General features: G+C 35.5%; 1 protein-coding gene and 1 pseudogene across 7 annotated transcripts in view; one reads left to right on the top strand and one right to left on the bottom strand.

Annotated features, from left to right (window-relative positions):
* The window catches only part of SUPT20H (SPT20 homolog, SAGA complex component), a 50661-nt gene that overhangs the window by 25934 nt on the left and 3699 nt on the right, over positions 1 to 21028 (top strand). For 4 of the 6 annotated variants that reach the window (XM_025363938.1, XM_025363939.1, XM_025363941.1 and 1 more), the window contains exons 11-23: positions 814 to 970; positions 1066 to 1122; positions 3517 to 3588; positions 5060 to 5217; positions 6546 to 6572; positions 7122 to 7154; positions 7910 to 8027; positions 8899 to 9001; positions 9145 to 9303; positions 11261 to 11330; positions 11737 to 11891; positions 14268 to 14323; positions 16297 to 16416. In XM_025363938.1, the coding sequence (XP_025219723.1) occupies positions 814 to 970; positions 1066 to 1122; positions 3517 to 3588; positions 5060 to 5217; positions 6546 to 6572; positions 7122 to 7154; positions 7910 to 8027; positions 8899 to 9001; positions 9145 to 9303; positions 11261 to 11330; positions 11737 to 11891; positions 14268 to 14323; positions 16297 to 16416 (1285 nt within the window). Of the gene's footprint in view, positions 1 to 813; positions 971 to 1065; positions 1123 to 3516; positions 3589 to 5059; positions 5218 to 6545; positions 6573 to 7121; positions 7155 to 7909; positions 8028 to 8898; positions 9002 to 9144; positions 9304 to 11023; positions 11331 to 11736; positions 11892 to 14267; positions 14324 to 16296; positions 16417 to 21028 lie in introns of all 6 variants that reach the window. The other 2 variants (XM_025363937.1, XM_025363935.1) reach the window with 1 other exon arrangement.
* Positions 1267 to 2417, bottom strand: LOC112611126 (annotated as a pseudogene). The gene is made up of 2 exons (XR_003116552.1): positions 2377 to 2417; positions 1267 to 1889 (listed from the first exon to the last, which is right to left on the bottom strand). The product of XR_003116552.1 is annotated as a 60S ribosomal protein L29-like (transcript).

Here is a 21028-nt window from a genome sequence, read left to right as displayed (position 1 = left end):
TGTGAGAACCTCTTTGAGCTCCTGGAGATAAAACCCCCAAAAGTGTGGGGGGTCCCAGTGACTACATCCCCCTGGAGTTTTGAATCTCTCAGACACGTCCACACTAGGCCTCCAGCAGTTCATCAGTTATACTTGAGGTTCCCTACCCTGGCACTGGTTCCTGAAGAGGTTTGTGCTAGTGGGTTTCTGCTTCAGCAAGCCATGATGGTCTGCGTTATTGGTTTCTCCAAGTTTGGGGCAGTGGTTTTTCTTGTGACCACATCTCTTTGATGGATCTAAGAAGAATCGTTAATTTTTATGTTTATTCAGCTTTTTACTTGTTAGGATGAGGTGGGAACTTCCAGAGTCTTACATGCCTGTACCCAAAACTGGAAATTATCCCCTTCACCTTCATCTTTCCATAGCTAGTTCCTTCTCATCATTCCTGTCTCAGCTCACATGTCATTTTTTCAGGCTCTTTTCCTCTCCTCCCTCTCCCACTTCCCTGCCCTAGTGTTGCCCTCCTTATCCCGTATTCTCCACGGTACTCTGTTTTTTATCTTACTGCTTCTTGGTATCTGAAATCTGAAATTATTTTATCTGTTTACTTGTGAATGTCTCCTCCCCCTCTGGGCTTGATAGCCTGTGGTGATGGGAATTTTGTTTCTTATTCATTTTTATTTCACCTAGTCCTAGTTCCTAGGACTGTGCTTGGCATGTGGCAGTGTTCTATAAACATGATTTGTACATACTCAGCAGTGACTAGTTTCAACTCACATATGTTACGAGCTTCTTTTATTAGTGCTGTTTAGTTCAAATTTCTTAACATTTCAGGTGTTTCAAGAGGTATTCCAGATCCTCTCTGAATCGGCAGCAAGATCTGTCTCATTGTCCACCTCCTCCTCAGCTGAGGTTACTTGATTTCTTACAAAAAAGAAAGGAAAGAAAAGCAGGTCAGCATTATGACCTCAAAATTTCTAAAGCAGGAAATGTAAGTATATGTTTTTTAAATGAAGCTTATTATGCCCAAAAACCTGTCTTATTTAGCATTTTTTCTGTATATTTATATTGTTTTTAATTTTTCAGTGTGTAGATATGTGGAAACGGAGTCCCTGTAATTTGGCCATACCTTCTGAAGTAGATGTAAGTCGGTTCATGAATTTTTTTTTTCATATAGTTTCTAAGTTTTACCATTCGTTTGCTTATACCTTGAGAAAACAACAACAAAAAACTTCTTTTAAAAACAAAGTGATTTAGATCATACTCTTTTTTTTTTTTTTTTTTCCCCCTGCCTCAGGTTTATTTGTACAAATAGCACAGGAGGACCCCAGTCCCATGCAGATGGCAGCCCGGAGGCGGGGGTGGGGGGTCGCACCAGTCCTTCTGTCCTCACGTTGGCAGACAGAGATATCTACTCTGTAGCCTTTGTAGGGGTCTGGGCACCTTTGGGAGCCTGAGCTGGAATTGAAGCTGGAGCTGCAGCCTGGACCTTGGTTTGATTATTGGCCTTGGCCTTTGGTGGGCAGAGCCGGAGCCCCTTGGCAATGCGAGCACGAGCATGCTTCCCAAGCTTGGGATGGGCAATGTAGGCAACTCAACCGAGCTTGCGGCTGACACCCTTTGGGAGCTTGGGCTTAACCTCCTTGGGCTTTACAAGGGCCTTGATAGTCTTGGCACATGCACTTATGGCCTTGACACTGTTGGCCTGCATCTTCTTTAGGCCCTTGTTGTTGTGCCTCTTGGCAAAGCGCATGTTCCTCAGGAACTTGGGGTCCACCCCCTTAAGAGATTCGTATCTTTGCGATCGGGGTTTCTTGATATCATTGCTGCGCCATTTTCGGGACTGGTTGTGTGTGGTGTGATTCTTGGACTTGCCATGTCTGCACCTTAAGCCGTGGCTCCCGAAGCGCCTAGAACCGGAAAGAGAAAGGGGCGATCATAGTCTTTTTTTTAAAAACAATATGATTTGTTTCAAAAAACATTGAAAAATGATTTTTAGAAGCTGTGTATTGTTCTTTTTTCACATTAAGTTGAAAAAACATAACCCCTTAATATAGTTGTGTTTGGAGCAGGAATAGTAAACAAAACAATTTTAAAATGTGGAAAAATATAGTGTATATTACATAATCACGTGAAATCTCTCTTGTTTTCATAATATTTCATCAAAATTTCCTAAGAGTGCTTTTTTCCTCGAAGTGGTTAAATTTGAAGATTAATAATACTATTTAAAAAAATAAAGATTAATAATACTAGAGAAGTAACCAAGATTAGGAACGTTGGGTTGTATTCTTTATTGATCCATAATATACATGAACATGAATGCTTGAAGACAGAAAAGGGATATTTTGATGAGTGATCCTTTATTTTTCTTTCTCCTCTGTTCTTTTTTATGTTCACTCTTTATTTTCAGATTTGTTCTTCTGTCGCACCCTTTCCATGCTAGCACATGCATTATTCTTACTATTTCTGATTTTATGAAAAGAAATTATTCTAAGCACAAAGCCAGAAACAGCAGTAGACTGTATATACAACTCAAGGAAGTAAGCCATATTATCTGTTGGTAGCTTATGCGCAGTTCTTTAAGGAACATGGCCTGAGGATAGAATTTCAGTATAAATACTAAAGGGTGGAGTTTAGCTTTGGAGGACAGGCTGGAGTACTTCCCATACTTTAATGTCCTTAGGAATCACCTGGAGAGCTTGTTAAATTGTAGATTGCTACTCAGCAAGTCTGGTCTGAGGCATAAGATGCAGTTCTCACAAGCTCCTAGGTTATGTGATGCTGAGGTCCTTGGACCACACATTGAGTAGCAGTTGCCCTCAAAGCTTCTCAGTCTAGCTCAATCAGAAGAATCACCTAGGATATCAGTTAAACATAAGAGATTTCAAGCCCTACTCAAGATCTACGTACTTAGGATTTCTAAGGACAGACATGTAAATCTGTATTTTTAATAAGTGCCCCAGATAAGTCTAAATGACTCTTAAGATCATAGTTGCCAGTAAGATAATAACATTTGACTCACACAGCAACCTAGGACATGTACAGAATATATGGTCAAGTCTGACTAGAAAGTGGAAAAGGTTCAAAAAATTGGATCAGCTTTAACATTTTACCTTCCATAGTCTCCCTTAGTTTTGTTGCCACTGTTACATGACAGCTCTTATTTCAAGAAAAGCCCTGCCAAAAGGAAAAGATCCTGATCCTTATCTCTCTGACATTCCAGTTTTCCTGAAGGAAAAGCTCTAAAGGAAAAAACATACCAGCTTATGGACAAAAAAATGAAGAGGCACTGTCTAGAAAAGCAGCTATGTTTATTAACATTTAATTAGTTTGGTTTTATTAAAGTTGTTTTTTACACATCAGAAGACTTTTAAACTACTTAAGCGTAAGTAGTTGGTACTGGTTAAAGAATTCTTGCGCTAGCAAGTATATTGTATTGTCGAGTTACTTAGTTTCTTCTCTTTTATCAGAGTACTGATTCCATTTTATCTGATATGGATTCTATTTTATGTGGTATTTCTTGATTTGATTGTTTAGGTGGAGAAATATGCTAAAGTGGAAAAGTCTATCAAATCTGATGACTCACAGCCAACAGTCTGGCCAGCCCATGTAAGTAATCATTGCCTGTCTCTGTTTCTAATTATGCCATTTCTAATCTGGCCTTTGAATTTATTAAACATAAAGTGCAGTTGCCATTAGTTTGGGACCTTTTTTCTTTTATAAATTACTTTCTGGAAGTTCAGTTTATTATATGAAGAAACAACTATTTTGTTCATCAAAGTATGCTTTGCATTTTAAACAGCTATTTTTTATTTTTAAATTTTTTTAATTTTTATTTATTTTATTTTATTTTTTTGAGATGGAGTTTGGCACTTATCGCCCAGAATGGAGTGCAATGGTGCGATCGTGGCTCACTGCAACCTCCTCCACTTCCCAGGTTCACGCAATTCTCCTGCCTCAGCCTCCTGAGTTGCTGGGATTACAGGCACCCGCCACCATACCTGGCTAATTTTTGTATTTTTAGTAGAGATGGGGTTTCACCATGTTAGCCAGGCTGGTCTCGAACCCCCGATCTCATGTGATCCGCCCACCTTGGCCCCTCAAAGTGCTGGTATTACAGGCATGAGCCACTGCGCCTGGCCTTAAAGAGCAATTTTAATGAAGAACTTCTTTTTTACTTTTGGTTTGCATATTGGTAGTTCTGTTTTGTTTTGTTTCAAATTAATAAATTCTTCTAAGGATACGTTTTTGTAAGTTTCCTAATTGGAATAATAACATCTTAAAAAGACAGAAATAGGTATAATATTTAAATTAGGTGAACCCTAGGAGTGAAATGACGAGAGATGTTTTGTGTGTGTGATAGCAAAAGCAGACAAATGGTAAATAGAAACAGATCTGCTTTTGAAAGTTCTATCCTTTTAATATTATTTAATATTTGCAATTCATATGTCTAGTCTGAAATTCTGCCATATTAAGCTTGATTAAACATGCCATCAGAATTCTCCTTCCGAGAGTACCATGTAAAAAATAATCCTGTACTGCCCTCCTGAGCATAAACAGGCACGGCAGCATGAGGATCAGGGGTGCTAGCTTAGGGACAGACTGCTAACTCCCTGTGTGACCCTAGGCAATTCATTTAACCTCTCTGCTTAATTCCATGACTTCTAATATGGAGATAATAACAGTGCCAACCATAAAAATATGATGAAGCTTACTTGAGGCAGTCCCTGTAGAGTGCTGAGAACAGTGTTTAATGTTCACTGTTATTATTTCCAGTATGTATATTAATATGTCTAATAATGTGTTTAATGATGTATTAATATTGTTACATATAAGTTCATATTTCGTAGTGTATGTTAATGCTTTATTAAATGCATGCTGAGTGCCCATACAGTTTTTAGGAAAAGAGCCATGCTGTGCTTTATTCTGGTAGGCAGACTTAAACATCTTTTAGCCTAAGTATCATGTGTCTTCCTATCGTCAGATACATGTTACTGTATCATTTATTCCTAATTTTTACTAATTCTTAATGCCTGCCTACTTGTGAAGATGTTTATTTGAGGTGCTATGTGTTTTTCAGGACGTAAAAGATGATTATGTATTTGAATGTGAAACTGGTACTCAGTATCAGAAAACAAAGCTGACCATCTTGCAGTCGCTTGGAGATCCACTTTACTACGGTAAAATACAGCCATGTAAAGCAGATGAAGAAAGTGACAGCCAGATGTCTCCATCACAGTGAGTTCTGTTAAATACAAGTAACTGAAAAAAAAAAATAAGGCACCAAGAATTTATCTAGTAACTACTGATGAACCATTAATGAATAAAAATTTCTCTTTGGAACTCATTTATTAGTTAGACCTAAGTAAACTTATTAGTAGACCTAATAACTTATTAGTAGACCTAAGTAAACTTAAGTCATAGTTACCATGTTGCTCAAGAGTTATTAAATAGCAAAAAAACCTATGGTATAATTATTTTTATGCTTGTTTTGAAGGCTATTCCTGTGATATCTTTCTTTATATATTTATGGCACTTAGGACTTTAACCTGTGAACATGAAGTGTTTGGGCAATAGTGTGTTTAAATAGGAAGCAAGTTTACCATAAATGTAAAAAGATGCTTGGTATTTGGCATTGCATGTAAGGACACAGACTCAGTGCTTATTGTAGTTATTGACCCTACATATTAATACATAAAAATATAGATGATCTTCCAAAATGTGTGAACTACATATATTTGGTACTGTCAGTATTTAGTTTTATTTTGTTTTACTATGTTTGGTTTTTTAAATCAAATTGATGCTGTTTTGAAAAAAAGAAAAAAGCTCAGCAGAAAAGGACGGGGCCAGGTCTATGTTAATTGTAAAGCCTTTACTTACACAAAATACTAATTGAATCTACAGTAGAAAGGTGTATTTTAAAGAGCAACCCCACCAATATTTAGGTAAAAGTCAATGAAAGGAAATAACAGGGAATCCTCAGCTTCTTTTTTCACATGACCAGTTTTTATTGTTGTAAAAGGATCAGATGTTTTGATTACATGCATTTTCTTCTTTTTTTTAAAGTTATAGACATCATAACAGTTTATTTCTGAATCCTCAGCATGCATTTCTGAGGAAGCCTTTTTTTTTTCTTTATTTTTATTTTAGCTATAGGGGTTATGTGTGCAGGTTTGTTACAGAGGTATATTGTATGATGCTAAGGTGTGGGTGTCTACTTATCCCATCACCCAGGTAGTGAATATAGTACCCAATATTGATTACTTATATTTAAAAAAATCTTCAGCTTAAAGGCAACATATATTGGCCATTTTTAATTTATTAACTTATTTTTGTAGAACACAAGGGTGATACATGTTCTTTTGTGAAAAAATTGGTCTATAGAGCCAAATGACTAATTTGTTTGACAGGAAGAGAATTGAATTTTTTACCTTTGCGTCAGAGTAGCTGCATGATTTATTATTTTCCAGTCATTCTTCCGTACTCATAAATATTTTATTGAATAAACTATGGATTTAAAGTTTGAGCTGCATTAACTAAGCTTTTTTTTACATTTTATATTTCAGCTCCTCCACAGATGATCATTCAAATTGGTAATTAAAAAATAAACTATTTTAATCTGTTAAGAAATTACGTAAATATCAAACTCTTTAAAAAGACTTGCTAAAGATATTTTATTTGAATCGGTGATAAATATGTATACCTTGTTTGAAATATATTCTAAGGATCTGTTATGTAGACATTTAATTCTAAAATCACAGGTTAAAGTGAGATGAAGGCCAAAGACCTTTCCACATGGTAGTTCAGTGATTTTGCTTTAGGGTCAATAGTTGTAAGGGTATATAGCACTTGGTAACTTTCAGCCCAGATTATGTTTTAATAAATAAATTTTGTACCAAAAGAAATATCCCTTAATTAAATCAACCAAATTATTCACATTGTTTCATAATGCATGCAAAACTTCGTCATTGTTTCGTATGTGTAAATGCATTAAAAAATTTTGTTTCCATATCTTGGTAGATTTAATACCAGTTTATATTATTGTGACTAAAACATGGAAGATTTCAAAAGTAATCCCAAGGCTTCTTAAGACAACTCTTAGCTAATACTTTTCTCTCCTTTTTTTTCCTTAAACATTTTAGGTTCGTTATTGGATCAAAGACCGATGCCGAGAGGTGAAAATATTTGCATCTCTATTTTGGTCAGGATGGATATGAAAAATTTTTCATCCTTATAGGATAGAGAGTACTTTACTAGGAGTTAAAAACATTGATTTTGGTTATGCTATTAACCATATTTACACTGTTTAATATTTATGGGCCTCTGTTGTAAAATTAGGGCATTGGACAGTAAAACCTCTAAGGTCTTTTCCAACTTTAAAATCTTATTGATTCTAGAAAAATGAAAGCTTGTGATACGCCAAACTATTAAGAATGGTTCTTTTCATGGGATGAGATTTTGGGGGAACTTAAATGCATTTTTCCAATGTTTATAATACCTAGGATTTTTTTTCATAGAATTAAGAAAAAAAAAAATGTTTAAAATATAGTTTTGTTTTAAATAAGAAAACTTAGACATATCTAGTGTAGCTAAGGAAGATGATTTCTAGATAGTACTTTAATCAGAATCTAAGAAAGGAATTGAGTATTTTCTTTGGCTGCTTATTACTTAAGTAATCCCTGCAATTTCTGTATTAGAAATAAGATATTGAAAGTATATCTTTAGATTGTTATTTAGCAAAATGTTTTGGACAATTTGTCATTGAACAGTTTAAAAATATGTACTTTTAACACAAAGATAAATCACCTAATTTTAATTTTTATATTGATAGAACTTTCTTTTTGCCATTAATAGTCATTATTTCCTATAAAATAAATTCGTGTTTAAAACAGGTTATCTAATCTTTACCTGTTTTCTCCTGATATTTTAGGGTAGTCAATCAGTACCAAGAATTAGTCCAGAATGAAGCCAAATGTCCGGTCAAGATGTCACACAGCTCCAGTGGCTCAGCCAGTCTGAGTCAGGTTTCTCCAGGGAAAGAAACAGAAGTGTGTTTCGTTAATGTTACTTCTTTGTGCCCAGTTGTTTCACAAGTAATCTGAGAAATGTTAAGAATCATTTTTTGAGGCTGGGCACAGTGGCTCATGCCTGTAATCCCAACACTTTGGGAGGCTGAGGTGGGTGGATCACCTGAGGTCGGGAGTTTGAGACCAGCCTGACCAATATGGTGAAACCCCGTATCTACTAAAAATACAAAAATTAGCTGGGCATGGTGGCGCACACCTGTAATCCCAGCCATTCGGGAAGCTGAGACAGGAGAATCTCTTGAACCCTGGAGGTGGAGGTTACAGTGAGCCGAGATAGCACCACTGCACTCCAGTCTGGGCAATCGAGCGAGAATCCATCTAAAAAAAAAAAAAAAAAAAAAAAGAATCATTTTAGTATTATTTAGTTTTGTTTTTACTTTTACCTTTTTAAAAAATTTCTTTATGACATAATTTTTAAATGTACACAAAGATAAAAGGAAAATTATAATGAACACCTGTGTTCTAGTCATTTGGCTTCAACAGCTATTATTTTCCTTTAATAGATAGGTATGGAAGGGTGGAAGCTTTGCTTTCATCTTACTCCTCTGCCTTTCTCCCTAAAACTCTCACTTCCCACCCTATTACTCAGAAATCTTTTCCTCATTCTTTATGTGTACTGTAATATATATTTCATGGGTCTCATGTGAAATTTTCTTTGTAATACATACAGTATTCAATCTGTAACCACTGAGAGCACTTTGCAGAGTTAAAAATCTGGGATTTATAGCAGTACTAATTTTATTTAATAAACTATGAAGTTAAATATACATTTCATCTGGGGTTTATAGCAGGATTAATTTTAACAAGTATGCTTAATGTCACTGTCTTTTAGCAAACTGAAACTGTGTCAGTTCAGTCTTCAGTATTGGGGAAGGGCGTAAAACATCGACCCCCACCAATCAAACTGCCCTCAAGCTCAGGAAATAGTTCCTCAGGTATTACATTTCTTAGTTTTTTGCAGTCTAGAATAACAAACACAGAGTCCTAATCTCTTTTTAAAACTTTGCCCCATTTTGATTTCTACAGTTCACAGAATTTTGAATTATAAATTTAGGAAATAACTTTTATGTTCTTCTAGGTAACTATTTTACACCACAACAGACAAGCAGCTTTCTCAAATCTCCAACTCCTCCTCCTTCTTCTAAGCCATCAAGTATTCCTCGGAAATCATCTGTGGATCTCAGTCAAGTTAGCATGCTTTCTCCAGCTGCCCTATCACCTGCCAGCTCATCACAAAGTGAGTCATAACTTAAATTCTTCATTAAATCTTCATAAGCTTTTGCATTAGTGTTTCTTAAGACAGCTTTTTTCAACTTGTGAAGTAGTGATATCTGAATGTACTGTGTACCCAAAATGTATAAGTTGCTAGAAGCTTCAGGCAGAGCTCTTGTTGATTGTATGTATTATGTCTCTACTGTAATTGTACTTGTTTTTCTGTATCTATGTATGCATTCTGCGTATACCTTTCTTATAGACTTACAACCTACACATCTCCTTAAAAAAATAACCTGGTAGTTACATGTGGCAATAAGATTTCAAAACATTTTTTATTCCAGTGTACCCTAGGATCATTTTACATATTTATGTAAATTGTGTGGCTGATATGAAAAAAATGTCATAAGAGTTGTTGCTGCAGGTCCTATCTTTGTGTATATGTAAGAAGTCAACTAGTTCCAAGGTGGTGATACAATAAACTGAAAAACAGTATTTCAAAAACACTCCTACACTCTTTTATAAATTGTTGTCAGTTACTAAAATGTGATGATGATCATAAAGCATTATTCTGAAGATACTGAAATGTAATTTTTACTACTGAATACTTTTTTTTTTAACATCAAGAAGAGTTATACAAGAATGCTAGCATTAGTTTGGGAGAATTTCTTCAAATTAGTAAATATCTGAAAGTACCAATTTGGGGGAAAAAGTCATTCCAGTTTTTTAGATTTTTTGTAGATAGCTAATATATGCTGGAAGTTTTAGTACACTGCACAGTGATAGGGTGGTCTTCGCATTAGATGTAAACATCTTCATCTTGATCGCTCAAAAGGTGTAATTTTTCTGCCTTCTTGTTTTGCACAAAGAAAAATATATAAATTTTCTGAAAGTCTTATTCACACTTCTTATGTTGTGGGTATGGATTATGGTAATCTACTGCACACAGTTGTTACTTTAAGTAAGGGTTGAGTGACAGCTTCTGGACATTCACATTTCTTTCCTTTCTTTCTGCAGGACATGAAAGCTAAAAAAGAAAACACCTCAAGAGCTTTTGGTTTTACTTTTTTGGTTTTTGTTTTTTGTTTTTGTTTTTTAAAAAATTGATAAACTGTGCATACTTCATTCACAACAGATTTTCTATACATTCTACATTTAAACAGAAGTACACAGTTACTGTTAAAGATGCAGTATTATCTATCAGACATTTACTTTATTACTGTTTTTTGTAAATTTGTTTGTCAGGATAAACTTGATGTGTTAGGAATTAAACATGTATATTTAGGTGCCAAATATGATTGTTAACCATATGTAACTTATTAAATATGTTCACAGTTTATCTCAGACTTTTACACTAAATAAGCAATATTTTTAAATGAAGTCATGAATTAGTAAATCGTAAATAATAAATTAATTTGAATTCCTTTTGAACTTTTTAGGCCAAAGGCAGCATGTAGGAAACTAACTTTTAAATGGGTATTGTGGTAGAATATAACTGTATATTTTTACTGTTACTGCAATAGCATCTTTAATGGGCTTTTTAGGTGATATACTGCATCCTTAATTGTAATTGAGTGTAGCAACACTCATGTATCATGTGTAGAAATTAACACTTGCAGTTAACTGCTTTAAAAAAAAAAAAACTAGAACAAATTGTCAGTGCTAAGTAAGATTCCATTAACCTTATTTTAAAAGGACTGGCCATTTATAACAAACTAGCAATTTTTATTTTTCTCAATGAGCAGGATCTGGAACTCCTAAGCCATCTACTCCTACACCAACCCCTTCATCGACCCCACACCCTCCTGATGCTCAGAGCTCAACTCCTAGTACCCCTTCAGCTACCCCTACTCCCCAAGATTCAGGCTTCACCCCTCAGCCCACTTTGTTAACTCAGTTTGCTCAGCAGCAAAGGTCTCTGAGCCAGGCAATGCCTGTAACAACCATTCCTCTTTCCACCATGGTAACATCTATAACTCCAGGAACCACGGCCACCCAGGTCATGGCAAACTCTGCTGGACTTAACTTCATCAATGTAGTGGGCTCTGTTTGGTAAGTTTGCATTGATGTTCTGATTTTTTTTTTTTTTTTAAAGATCGTTTTACCATCTAAAATTCTTAATTTGTGAAATGAAGAACAAACTGCCTATTACTCAGACTGAAAGGCAATAGTTTAAATATGGACAGAAGTTGCCTGACCATGTGTGTTTTAATTTTAAATAATATATCTGTTAACTGCACTAAGATGATACCTCATCTTATTGTTTTTGTTTTTTGATACTTCATCTTGACAGCAGCTTAGAATTTCCTGTTTATCTTCTGCATTGCCTTTGATATTTAATACCAATAAATAGCTAGTTGTGTTTGCTTAGTAGTTTTGTTTTTTAATCTGAGGAATTATGTGGCTGACTTTTTTCCTTTTACAGTGAAGTTTAATGCTTTGTCTTATTCTCCTGCAGTGGGGCCCAGGCTTTGATGAGTGGTTCAAACCCCATGCTGGGCTGTAACACAGGTGCCATAACTCCTGCAGGAATAAACCTGAGCGGCCTTCTACCCTCAGGAGGTCTGCTACCAAATGCATTGCCCAGTGCAATGCAGGCAGCTTCTCAAGCAGGTCAGAATGTTGGAAATAATAACCTCTAAAAAAAAAAAAAAAAAAAAAAATTAAAGTATATGCTAAAGTAAAAATGTAATTTTAAGAATGATGCTAAAGGCATTTAATGTCATTATTTCATGAAGTATAGTATCACTTGTGTTTCATTTCAAAAGCCTTTAAAGTTCTGGCATTTGAATTAAAAGCCATCTAGCAATCAACTTTGGAAAACTTGGTAAGCCTGTGAGTCTGTGCAAATGTTTCTTTTGCTTTCCAAATAATAGAATTAATTTTGGTAGCCTTATTGTCATTGTAGTTATATTCCAGGGAATATTAATGTATTTTGAAAATACACATTGTGCACAAGAGGCATCTGCATCGCAGTTAAGAGCCTGGATTCTGGAGCCAAACTACCTCAGCTTGAATCCCAGTTGTACAACTTATCATTTGTGTAATATTGAGAAAGTTACCTTTGTGTCTAATTTTCCTCATAAATAAAATGGAAATAGCAATAATAACTTACCTTATAGTCATGAGGATTAAATGAAATATAATACAGATTATGTGCTTAAACTGTGCCTGAGACATAATAAGCATTCTTTTTTTTTTTTATTTTATTTATTTATTTTTTGAGACGGAGTCTCGCTCTGTCGAAGAGTAGTTATTACCTGTACAGGAAAACAGTTATAATAATAACTTGTGCTTATTTTTTTGATGCTCTTTAAAAGAATGTATTATAATATCTTGAAACAATTCAGTTTCACTTGAGGAAAAATTTAATAGGAAAAACAATGTAGAAAAATTCATTAAAAACTTTCTTAGTTATGAGAAAGGGAACCCAGAAAATATAATTAAACATATTAACATGTTGCTGTAATTTCCTAATTCTAGCTAGTGGTGTTATTTTTTTGTTTTGTTTTGTTTTTGGAGACAGAGTCTCGCTCTGTCGCCCAGGCTGGAGTGCAGTGGCGCGATCTCCGCTCACTGCAAGCTCCGCCGCCTCCCAGGTTAACGCCATTCTCCCACCTCAGGCGCCCGCCACCACGCCTGGCTAATTTTTTTTGGATTTTTAGTAGAGATGGGGTTTCACCGTGTTAGCCAGGATGGTCTCGATCTCCTGACCTCGTGATCCGCCTGCCTCGGCCTCCCAAAGTGCTGGGATTACAGGTGTGAGCCACCACCCCCGGCCTAGTGTTCTTATTTTAATAAGCATAAGTGTGCTTTAGTGCCAGAAGTCCTGAAATGGACTTCACATCCTGAATTTAGGATATTTACATGTAACTACTAGTTGTACCAGTTATATGTGGCTTCACTTGCTAAACTGGGGCTTTACAGAAGTCGCTAAATTTTTCCCCCTTAGCCTCAGTTCAGTTCGCTCTAAAGTGGGAATAAAAATATCTTCAGTTGGTACTTAAGAGAAATAAATGAAGTATGAAAGTGACTTTGGTAAGCTAGAAGGCATTATACAGATGTCATCCAGTTTTAAATGGGGGTTAAGCCATTTTCTTAAATGATAATTTTTCCAGAAAGGGATATTTTTGCCAAATTTCAGTTTCTTATACAAGGCTTTGCTAATATTACATGTGCATTTCTTGCCTTAAATCTTTTTTTTAAAATATGATCTGATAGAGAACTAGATACATTTTTAAATAGTGTTCAGATTGGTGTATTTTGTTAGCAAAATATTTGCATATCGTGAGACCAGGATCAGCACACTACAGCACACAGCCTAAGCTAGGAATGGTTACTACATTTTTAAAGGATTGTGAAAAGAAAATGCAGCAGAGGCCATTTGTGCTCACAAAGCCTACATGATGGCCCTTTACTGAAAAAGTTTGTCACCCCCAGCTTTAAGATAATGCTCTGTGTTATGTAACAGATTTTTTAGGATTATGTTTAGAATTAACAGAGCACTGTTTCCTGACTCTCAGTTTTGATCTTATACACAAATTGCAACATTCTTTAGCATTCTGATTAACATTTGTAGTTAAAAAAAAAATAGCATAGAGCATACCAGTTCTTAAAAATATGATTATTTTAGTATACTATGTAACACTGAGAAATGTAAATAGACGCCAGTACCTGGAATGTATTTGCACAGCAGTGATAGTTTTGTTATATTCATGGTGTTCACATAATTCTTGATTACTGTTTGTTCAGCCAACAGTCAGAAGAATGAAAAAGAAGTCCCAGTTTCTGAAAGATAGACTATAATGTACACCTGGTGCTTCACAACTTTGAATAAAATCTCAGTATTGATATTTCTGAAGTATGGAAAATACGCACATCTATGCAGAGAGTACATAAAATTATTGTACTTATATATACTAAAGTATAAATTATTTTCATGTGTAATAAATTTCCAATTCTGTTATAACCATGAGTTTTATTTAACAGGTGTTCCATTTGGTTTAAAAAATACTTCAAGTCTCAGGCCCTTAAATCTACTCCAGGTAAACCTGAAATCCTGCTTTTGATTAAATTGTTTGTACATTGAATTTTTTTCTAAACAATGTATATCTATATGTATTAGCACTTGAAATTCTGAGGTCTGTTTAGATTCTTCTAAGGGTGTGGTTATTATTGCTACCTTTGTATGATCAAGTGGATAAAAAGGAAGAATCAGTATCCTATATACCACACTTTAGCTCCAGTAGCCCTGCCTAATTAAGAACTAGCTGTGCCAGTGGGGAGAATTTGCACCTACCAAGGAGGATACTTCGCTACAATAATAATAGTGGACATATTTAGAAAATAATTGCTTTCCCAACAGATGTTTTTTGTATGCATAGAAGTAATACGGTTTTTTGTGCTTGAAGGAGATTTAAAAAATAGGTATGTGTGCAGTACGCGGTGGCTCACACCTAGAATCCCACCACTTTGGGAGACCCAGGTGGGAGGATTGCTTGAGCTCAGGAGTTCGAGACCAGCCTGGGCAGTATGGTAAAACCCCATCACTACAAAAAATTAGCCAAGCATGGTAGCATGCATCTGTAATCCCCGCTACTCGAGAGGCTGAGGTCAGAGGATCACTTAAGGCCAGGAAGTCGAGGCTGCAGTGAGCTGACATTGCGCCACTGCATTCCGGCCTAGGCAACAGAGTGAGATCCTGTCTCAAAAGAAAAAAACAGGGGGGGTGAATTTACAACATTCCTGGTATTATGCTAGGTCCTCTAATTTAAAGAAGGAGTAAGCTTTAAGCTAGTAGTTTGGAAAATGGATAGACGTGAATATAAAGATCTGGATATGTAATGTAGTAGAGCTATGGATTGATGGGAATAACAATAACAGATCAGCCACCCTGGTATTCAGGATTAACAAATCGGGAAATTCTCATTAGAGCTAAAATTTAAAACTTATTTCCTATACACGATGCAGTATGTTTGCAGACTAATTGCAGACCAATATACTTATGGTATGGACAAGCCCACAAATTGCATTTGTTTATTTAGCCTACCTTCTGGTATATTGCTGTTGAAGTTTTCTTAGCGATCAGTCTCAGTGTTAACAGGAATGGAAATCCTTTAGTTTGTTATATATTTCTACATTTACTATACACTGATTGAGGAAGGAACATTTGATCTGTGCTGTATCCATGTTTACCTAATGATGAGCTGTGATGGATATAGATAGATATTTTGACCCAAGGATTTTTTTTTTTTTTTTTTTTTGGACTATATAGAACCTAAGAGTTCTGTATTTGGTATTTTCTTGGACATTCTCCTAAGGACCTCAAAGTGGTCCATATATAAACCCCTATAGCTTAAAATGGAAAAACTATTTGTTTTTTGGTGCATTTGACAAACATTGTTTTCCTTTTTAACCTGGAGTTTTCTGAGTGCTTCTTTAAAAATTGTTTTTATATTTGGATTAATTAAATTCGAATTAGATTTGAATGAAAGAGAAAGTAGTGGTTTCCAAAATAAATATGGACAACTAAATGCACTTTTTTTTCAACTTTGAAATTCCTCACTGTGTTATATAAAAGATCTTGTATAGTATTTTTGTGTTTTTGGCAAAACTAGAACCAATTTATGAGGGGTGGCTTTTCACAGTATACATTTCTGATTCATAAGCTGTTTGTTTGTACTTTCTAATGTATTTAATGCTCTTTCGTATTGATGTATAAAAAGAGTGAAATAAAAAATAGCATGTGAGTTGGGATAGCTAACTACTAGCTTGAAGCAGAAAATTTTATGTTTAAGGGTATTAACATACTTGAGAGCCCAAAGTAATAGGATTTTAAAATTGTATCTAAATAGGTCTTTATTTTAAGGGCAGCCAACTTTTTTTTTGTTCACCTGTTTCCTCAACTATAAGAGTGACACATAGCAAATGATCCAAAAATATTTGTAGAATAAAGAAATTTAAATATTTGATATAAAATCATATGAGATTGGTTAATTTTTGTTTAAATTCTTAATAGCTTCCAGGTGGTTCACTTATTTTTAACACTCTGCAGCAGCAGCAACAGCAGCTCTCCCAGTTTACACCACAACAACCTCAGCAGCCCACAACTGCTAGTCCTCAACAGCCAGGGGAGCAGGTACGGGTTTTGTAGCCTTCCATATGCTTTTACATCGAATTTATAACATTTTTTGGTATATTCCAAGCATACGTCATGTGCTTTGTTAGTGTAAACATTTCCTGTACTGTTTTTGTTAACAATAGTAGCAATCAGCTATTGGGCACGTATTCCTAATAAAACAGTCATACCATACTGAATAGATGATATCACCTGCATCTTGCATAGATGATTGAGATTCAGGTAAATGGCTTGCTCATAGCCATACAGTGAGTGGCAGAGTCAGAGATTCAAACCTAGGTCTTTCTGTCCCTATCGCTCGTGTATTTTCTACCCCATCATTATCTTTCTGTTTTTAGGATTGTGTTACTATTGGAATAAAGATATCCCTATTATTATAAAATGTAGGGCAGTGGGAACACAGACAAAAACAAACGTTTACACTGCCAAAGAGAATGAAATTGAATAAGAATTACAATAAATGACAGTAGAAGAAGGAAGTACAGGTGTTTCTAAACTTTGGGTACACTGGAGTCGTCTGGGAAATTTAAAAATATTGATTCCTGGGTCCCACATCCAGAGTTTCTCTATCTCACAAATTATATGAAATATTCACCATTAATCCTTTTGCCCAGTTTTCCACAGTCAGGTCTTGGTTGGATAAAGCTCATCCTCTAATAGAGTCCTCAGGAAGGGCACATTAAAAACTTACTGTTTTTTCATTCTGAACACATTAAAGATTGCTTGGCTAGGTATAAAATGTTTGATTTTCTTTAAAAAAATTAATTTTTCAATACACATAAAATTTACCATTTTAACTTTTTTTTATTTTTTGAGACGGAGCCACGTGCCGTTGCCCAGGCTGGAGTGCAGTGGTGCGATCTTGGCTCACTCCAACCTCCACCTCCTGGGTTCAAGCGATTCTCCTGCCTCAGCCTCCCAAGTAGCTGGGGCTACAGACGCGTGCCACCACACCCGACGTTTCACCGTGTTAGGATGGTCTTGGTCTCGTGACCTTGTGATCCACCACCTCGGCCTCCCAAAATGCTGGGATTACAGACGTGAGCCACCGCACCTGGCCAAAATTTACCGTTTTAAATTCCTAAGTGTGCAATTCAGGAGTGTTAAGTGTATTCACATTGTTGTGCAACAGATTTCTATTATAGAACTTTTTCATCTTGCAAAACTGAAACTATATCCGGTAAATAACAACTCTATTTCCTCCTCCCCTCAGCCACTATTCAACTTTATGTTAGTATGAGTTTGACTATTCAAGATACCTCATATAAGTGCAGTCATATAGTTATTTGTCCTTTTGTGTCTGACTTACTTCACTTAGCATAAAGTCTTCAAGGTTCATTCATGTTATAGCATGTGTCAGAATCACCTTCCTTTTTCATGGTGAATAGTACTTGTATATACCATATTTTGTTTATCTATTCATCCACTGATGGATACTTGGGTACCTTCCAACTTTTGGCTATTGTAAATAATGCTAGTGTGAATGTGAGTATACAGATCTCTTTGAGACCCTGTCTTTGGCTCTTTTGGATATATACCCAGAAGTTGGATTGTTGGTTCATATGGTGATTTTTAATTTTTTAAAAAGCGTCATACTGTTTTCCATAGTGACTGTACCATTTTACCTAATTCCCATCAACAACATACAAAGATCTCAATTTGTCCAAATCCTTGCCAACTCTTGTTATTTGCTGGTGGTGGTTGGGTCTTCGGGGATTTTTTTTTTTTTTTTAGCAGCCATCCTAATGGGTGTGAGGTAATAATCTCATTGTGTTTTGATTTGCATTTCTGTAATGATTAGTGGTGTGGAGCATCTTTTCTTTTTTTTTTTTTGAGATGGAGTCTCGCTCTGTCGCCCAGGCTGGAGTGCAGTGGCCGGATCTCAGCTCACTGCAAGCTCCGCCTCCCAGGTTTACGCCATTCTCCTGCCTCAGCCTCCCGAGTAGCTGGGACCACAGGCACCCGCCACCTTGCCCGGCTAGTTTTTTGTATTTTTTAGTAGAGACGGGGTTTCACCGTGTTAGCCAGGATGGTCTCGATCTCCTGACCTCGTGATCCGCCCGTCTCGGCCTCCCAAAGTGCTGGGATTACAGGCTTGAGCCACCGCGCCCGGCCTGTGGAGCATCTTTTCATATGCATGTTGGCCATTTGTATATCATCTTTGGAGAAAAGTCTATTCGGGTCCCTTGCCCATTTTTTTTAATCAGATTAATTTTTGTTGTTGGATTGTAGGAGTTCTTCATTCTTCATATACACATATATCAGATGTTTGATTTGCAGATATTTTCTCCCATTTGTTGTCTTTTCACATGATTGCATCCATTGCACAGAAGTTTTTAAAATTTTAATGTAGTTCATTTTCTCTTTTTACTTTTCTTGCCTGTGCTTTTGGTATCATATTGAAGATCATTGCCAAATCCAATGTCCTGAAGCATTTTCACTTGCTTTCTTCTAAATGTTCTCTAGTTTTAGGTCTCCTTTAAATTTATTAAAAATGCTTCCTACTGCTGACTTGCTTTGTATGTTTTTGAGAAATCTGATGCCAGTCTAATTATCTTGCTCTTGTAAGTTTATTTAAGCAGTTTGTCTAGAGGCCCTGAATGTTTGTCTAATATTTTCACTGGTGTATGTGTCAGAATTGATTTTTCCATGTTTTTCCTGTGGATCCTTTTAATGTGTAGAGTCACTTCTTTATTTCTGGAATGTTTTCTTGGATGATAGTTTGTAGTTTCATAAGTGGAAGCTTAGATTATGGAGGTCATTCTTTTCTAAAATAAACATTTAATGTTATACATTTCCTTCTCAGTACTGCTTAAGCCACTTTCCACAAATTTTGATATGCTGTGCCTTCATTTTGTTCCATAGAATTTTCTGTCTTATGGATCCCTCTTAAATGAATTATTTAGATATGTTTGATTTCCAAATACTTGGGAATTTTCCAAATATCTTTCTGCAGTTGATTTCTAGTTTAAATCCACTGTGGTCTGAAAACATATTTTTCGTTCTTTTAAGTTTGTTGAGGTTTGTTTAATGCTTGAGAACGTGATCTGTCTTGATGAATACTCCATATATGCTTGAAAAAAAATGTGTATTCTGCTGTTAGGAGTGTTCTGTATTAGAGCAAGGCATTTGATGGCATCATTCAGGCCTTCTATATCCTTTTCTTTCTCAATGTTTTATCAGTTACTGTGAGAAGTGTTGAAGTCTTCAACCAAAACTGGAAATTTCTATTTCTCCTTTTGCTAAAGGTTGTGTTTTGAGCCCATATTGTTAGGTGCATATGCATTTAGGATTGTTACATCCTTGATTAATTTACCCCTTATCATTAATAAATGACCACCTTTATCTCTGGTAATATTTCTTGTTTCTTTCTTTTGATTAATGTTAGCTTAGTACATCTTTTTTCATCCTTTTAGTTTTAGCCTGAGTCCTTTTATTTCTTAGTATTTGTTTTTCTTCAGGATGTTTGTTTAATCATTATTCCTCCTTGTTTGAATATTCCATTTGCGGTGGTGGCTTACAGTCTACTTTAAGTTTGTGGAGTGCTTCGGGGGGAAATTGATATCATCTGTAGTTTTTTTTGTTTGTTTTATCATAGTTCCATTATGGTGGTGATGTGGTCTGCCTTATTCTGTTGTTCATTTCATGAACTGGGTTCCAAATTCAATAATAGAACCTTTCAGCTCTGTGCTCTTTTGTCCAATCTCTTTTTATATCCAGGGAGATCCCCTCAAGATAAATGTATCTTTTGAATGTTTGGCTTGCCATTATATACTAAAATGTTTAAAGGATGTCTTTTGCAGAGCAAAAGTTTTTAATTTTGCTGAAGTCCACGTTGACAGTATCTTTCCTTTATGGAATATGCTGTAGTTGTCATGTCTCAGAACTCTTTACCTAGCCCTAGGTCCCAAAGATTTTCTTCTGTGTTTTTTTCTAACAGTTTTATAGTTTCTTATTTTGAATCCATGATTCATTTTCAGTTAATTTCTGTACAAGGTGTGCAACTTAGGTCCATGTTTTTTTGTTTTCCTATCAATATCCAATTGCTTCAACACCATTTGCTGAAAACAACAACAAAAAAAACAGCTATCCTTTCTGAATTGAATTACTTCTGCACATTTGTTAAAAGTCTGTTGGGTCTGTTTGGGTGGGTTTATTTCTAGGTTCCTTGTTCTGTTTCATTAATCTATGTGTCTGTCCTTCAGCCAGTACCACACTGTCTTCTTCATTGTAGTGTCTTAAAATTGGGCAGTGTTTTCTGCCATACCATTTTTCAAAATTATTGTAGTTAATGTAGGTTCTCTACCTTTCCATATAAATTTTAAAGTCATCTTGTCTGTATCTACAAAAACTTTGCCAGCATTTCTAAAAGAACTGAGTTATGCTTTTTGATCAGTTTGGGGGAAGAACTGCCGTCTTTATAATGTAAGTCTTCCAGTACATGAACATAGTATGTCCTTATCTAGACCAAAATCAATGTTTTGTAGTTTTTGGTATACAAGCCCCATATATGTTTTCTTAGACTTAAGATTAATACCTAAGCTTTTCTCTGTTTTTTTGAGTAACTGTGAAGGGTATTTTTTTAATTTCAGTTTTCACATGTTAATTACTA

The sequence above is a fragment of the Theropithecus gelada genome, chromosome 17 (genome assembly GCF_003255815.1).
Source record: "Theropithecus gelada isolate Dixy chromosome 17, Tgel_1.0, whole genome shotgun sequence".
Taxonomy (NCBI): domain Eukaryota; kingdom Metazoa; phylum Chordata; class Mammalia; order Primates; family Cercopithecidae; genus Theropithecus; species Theropithecus gelada.
Note: the sequence above shows the minus strand (reverse complement) of the source record. Positions and strands in the feature narration are given on the sequence as shown.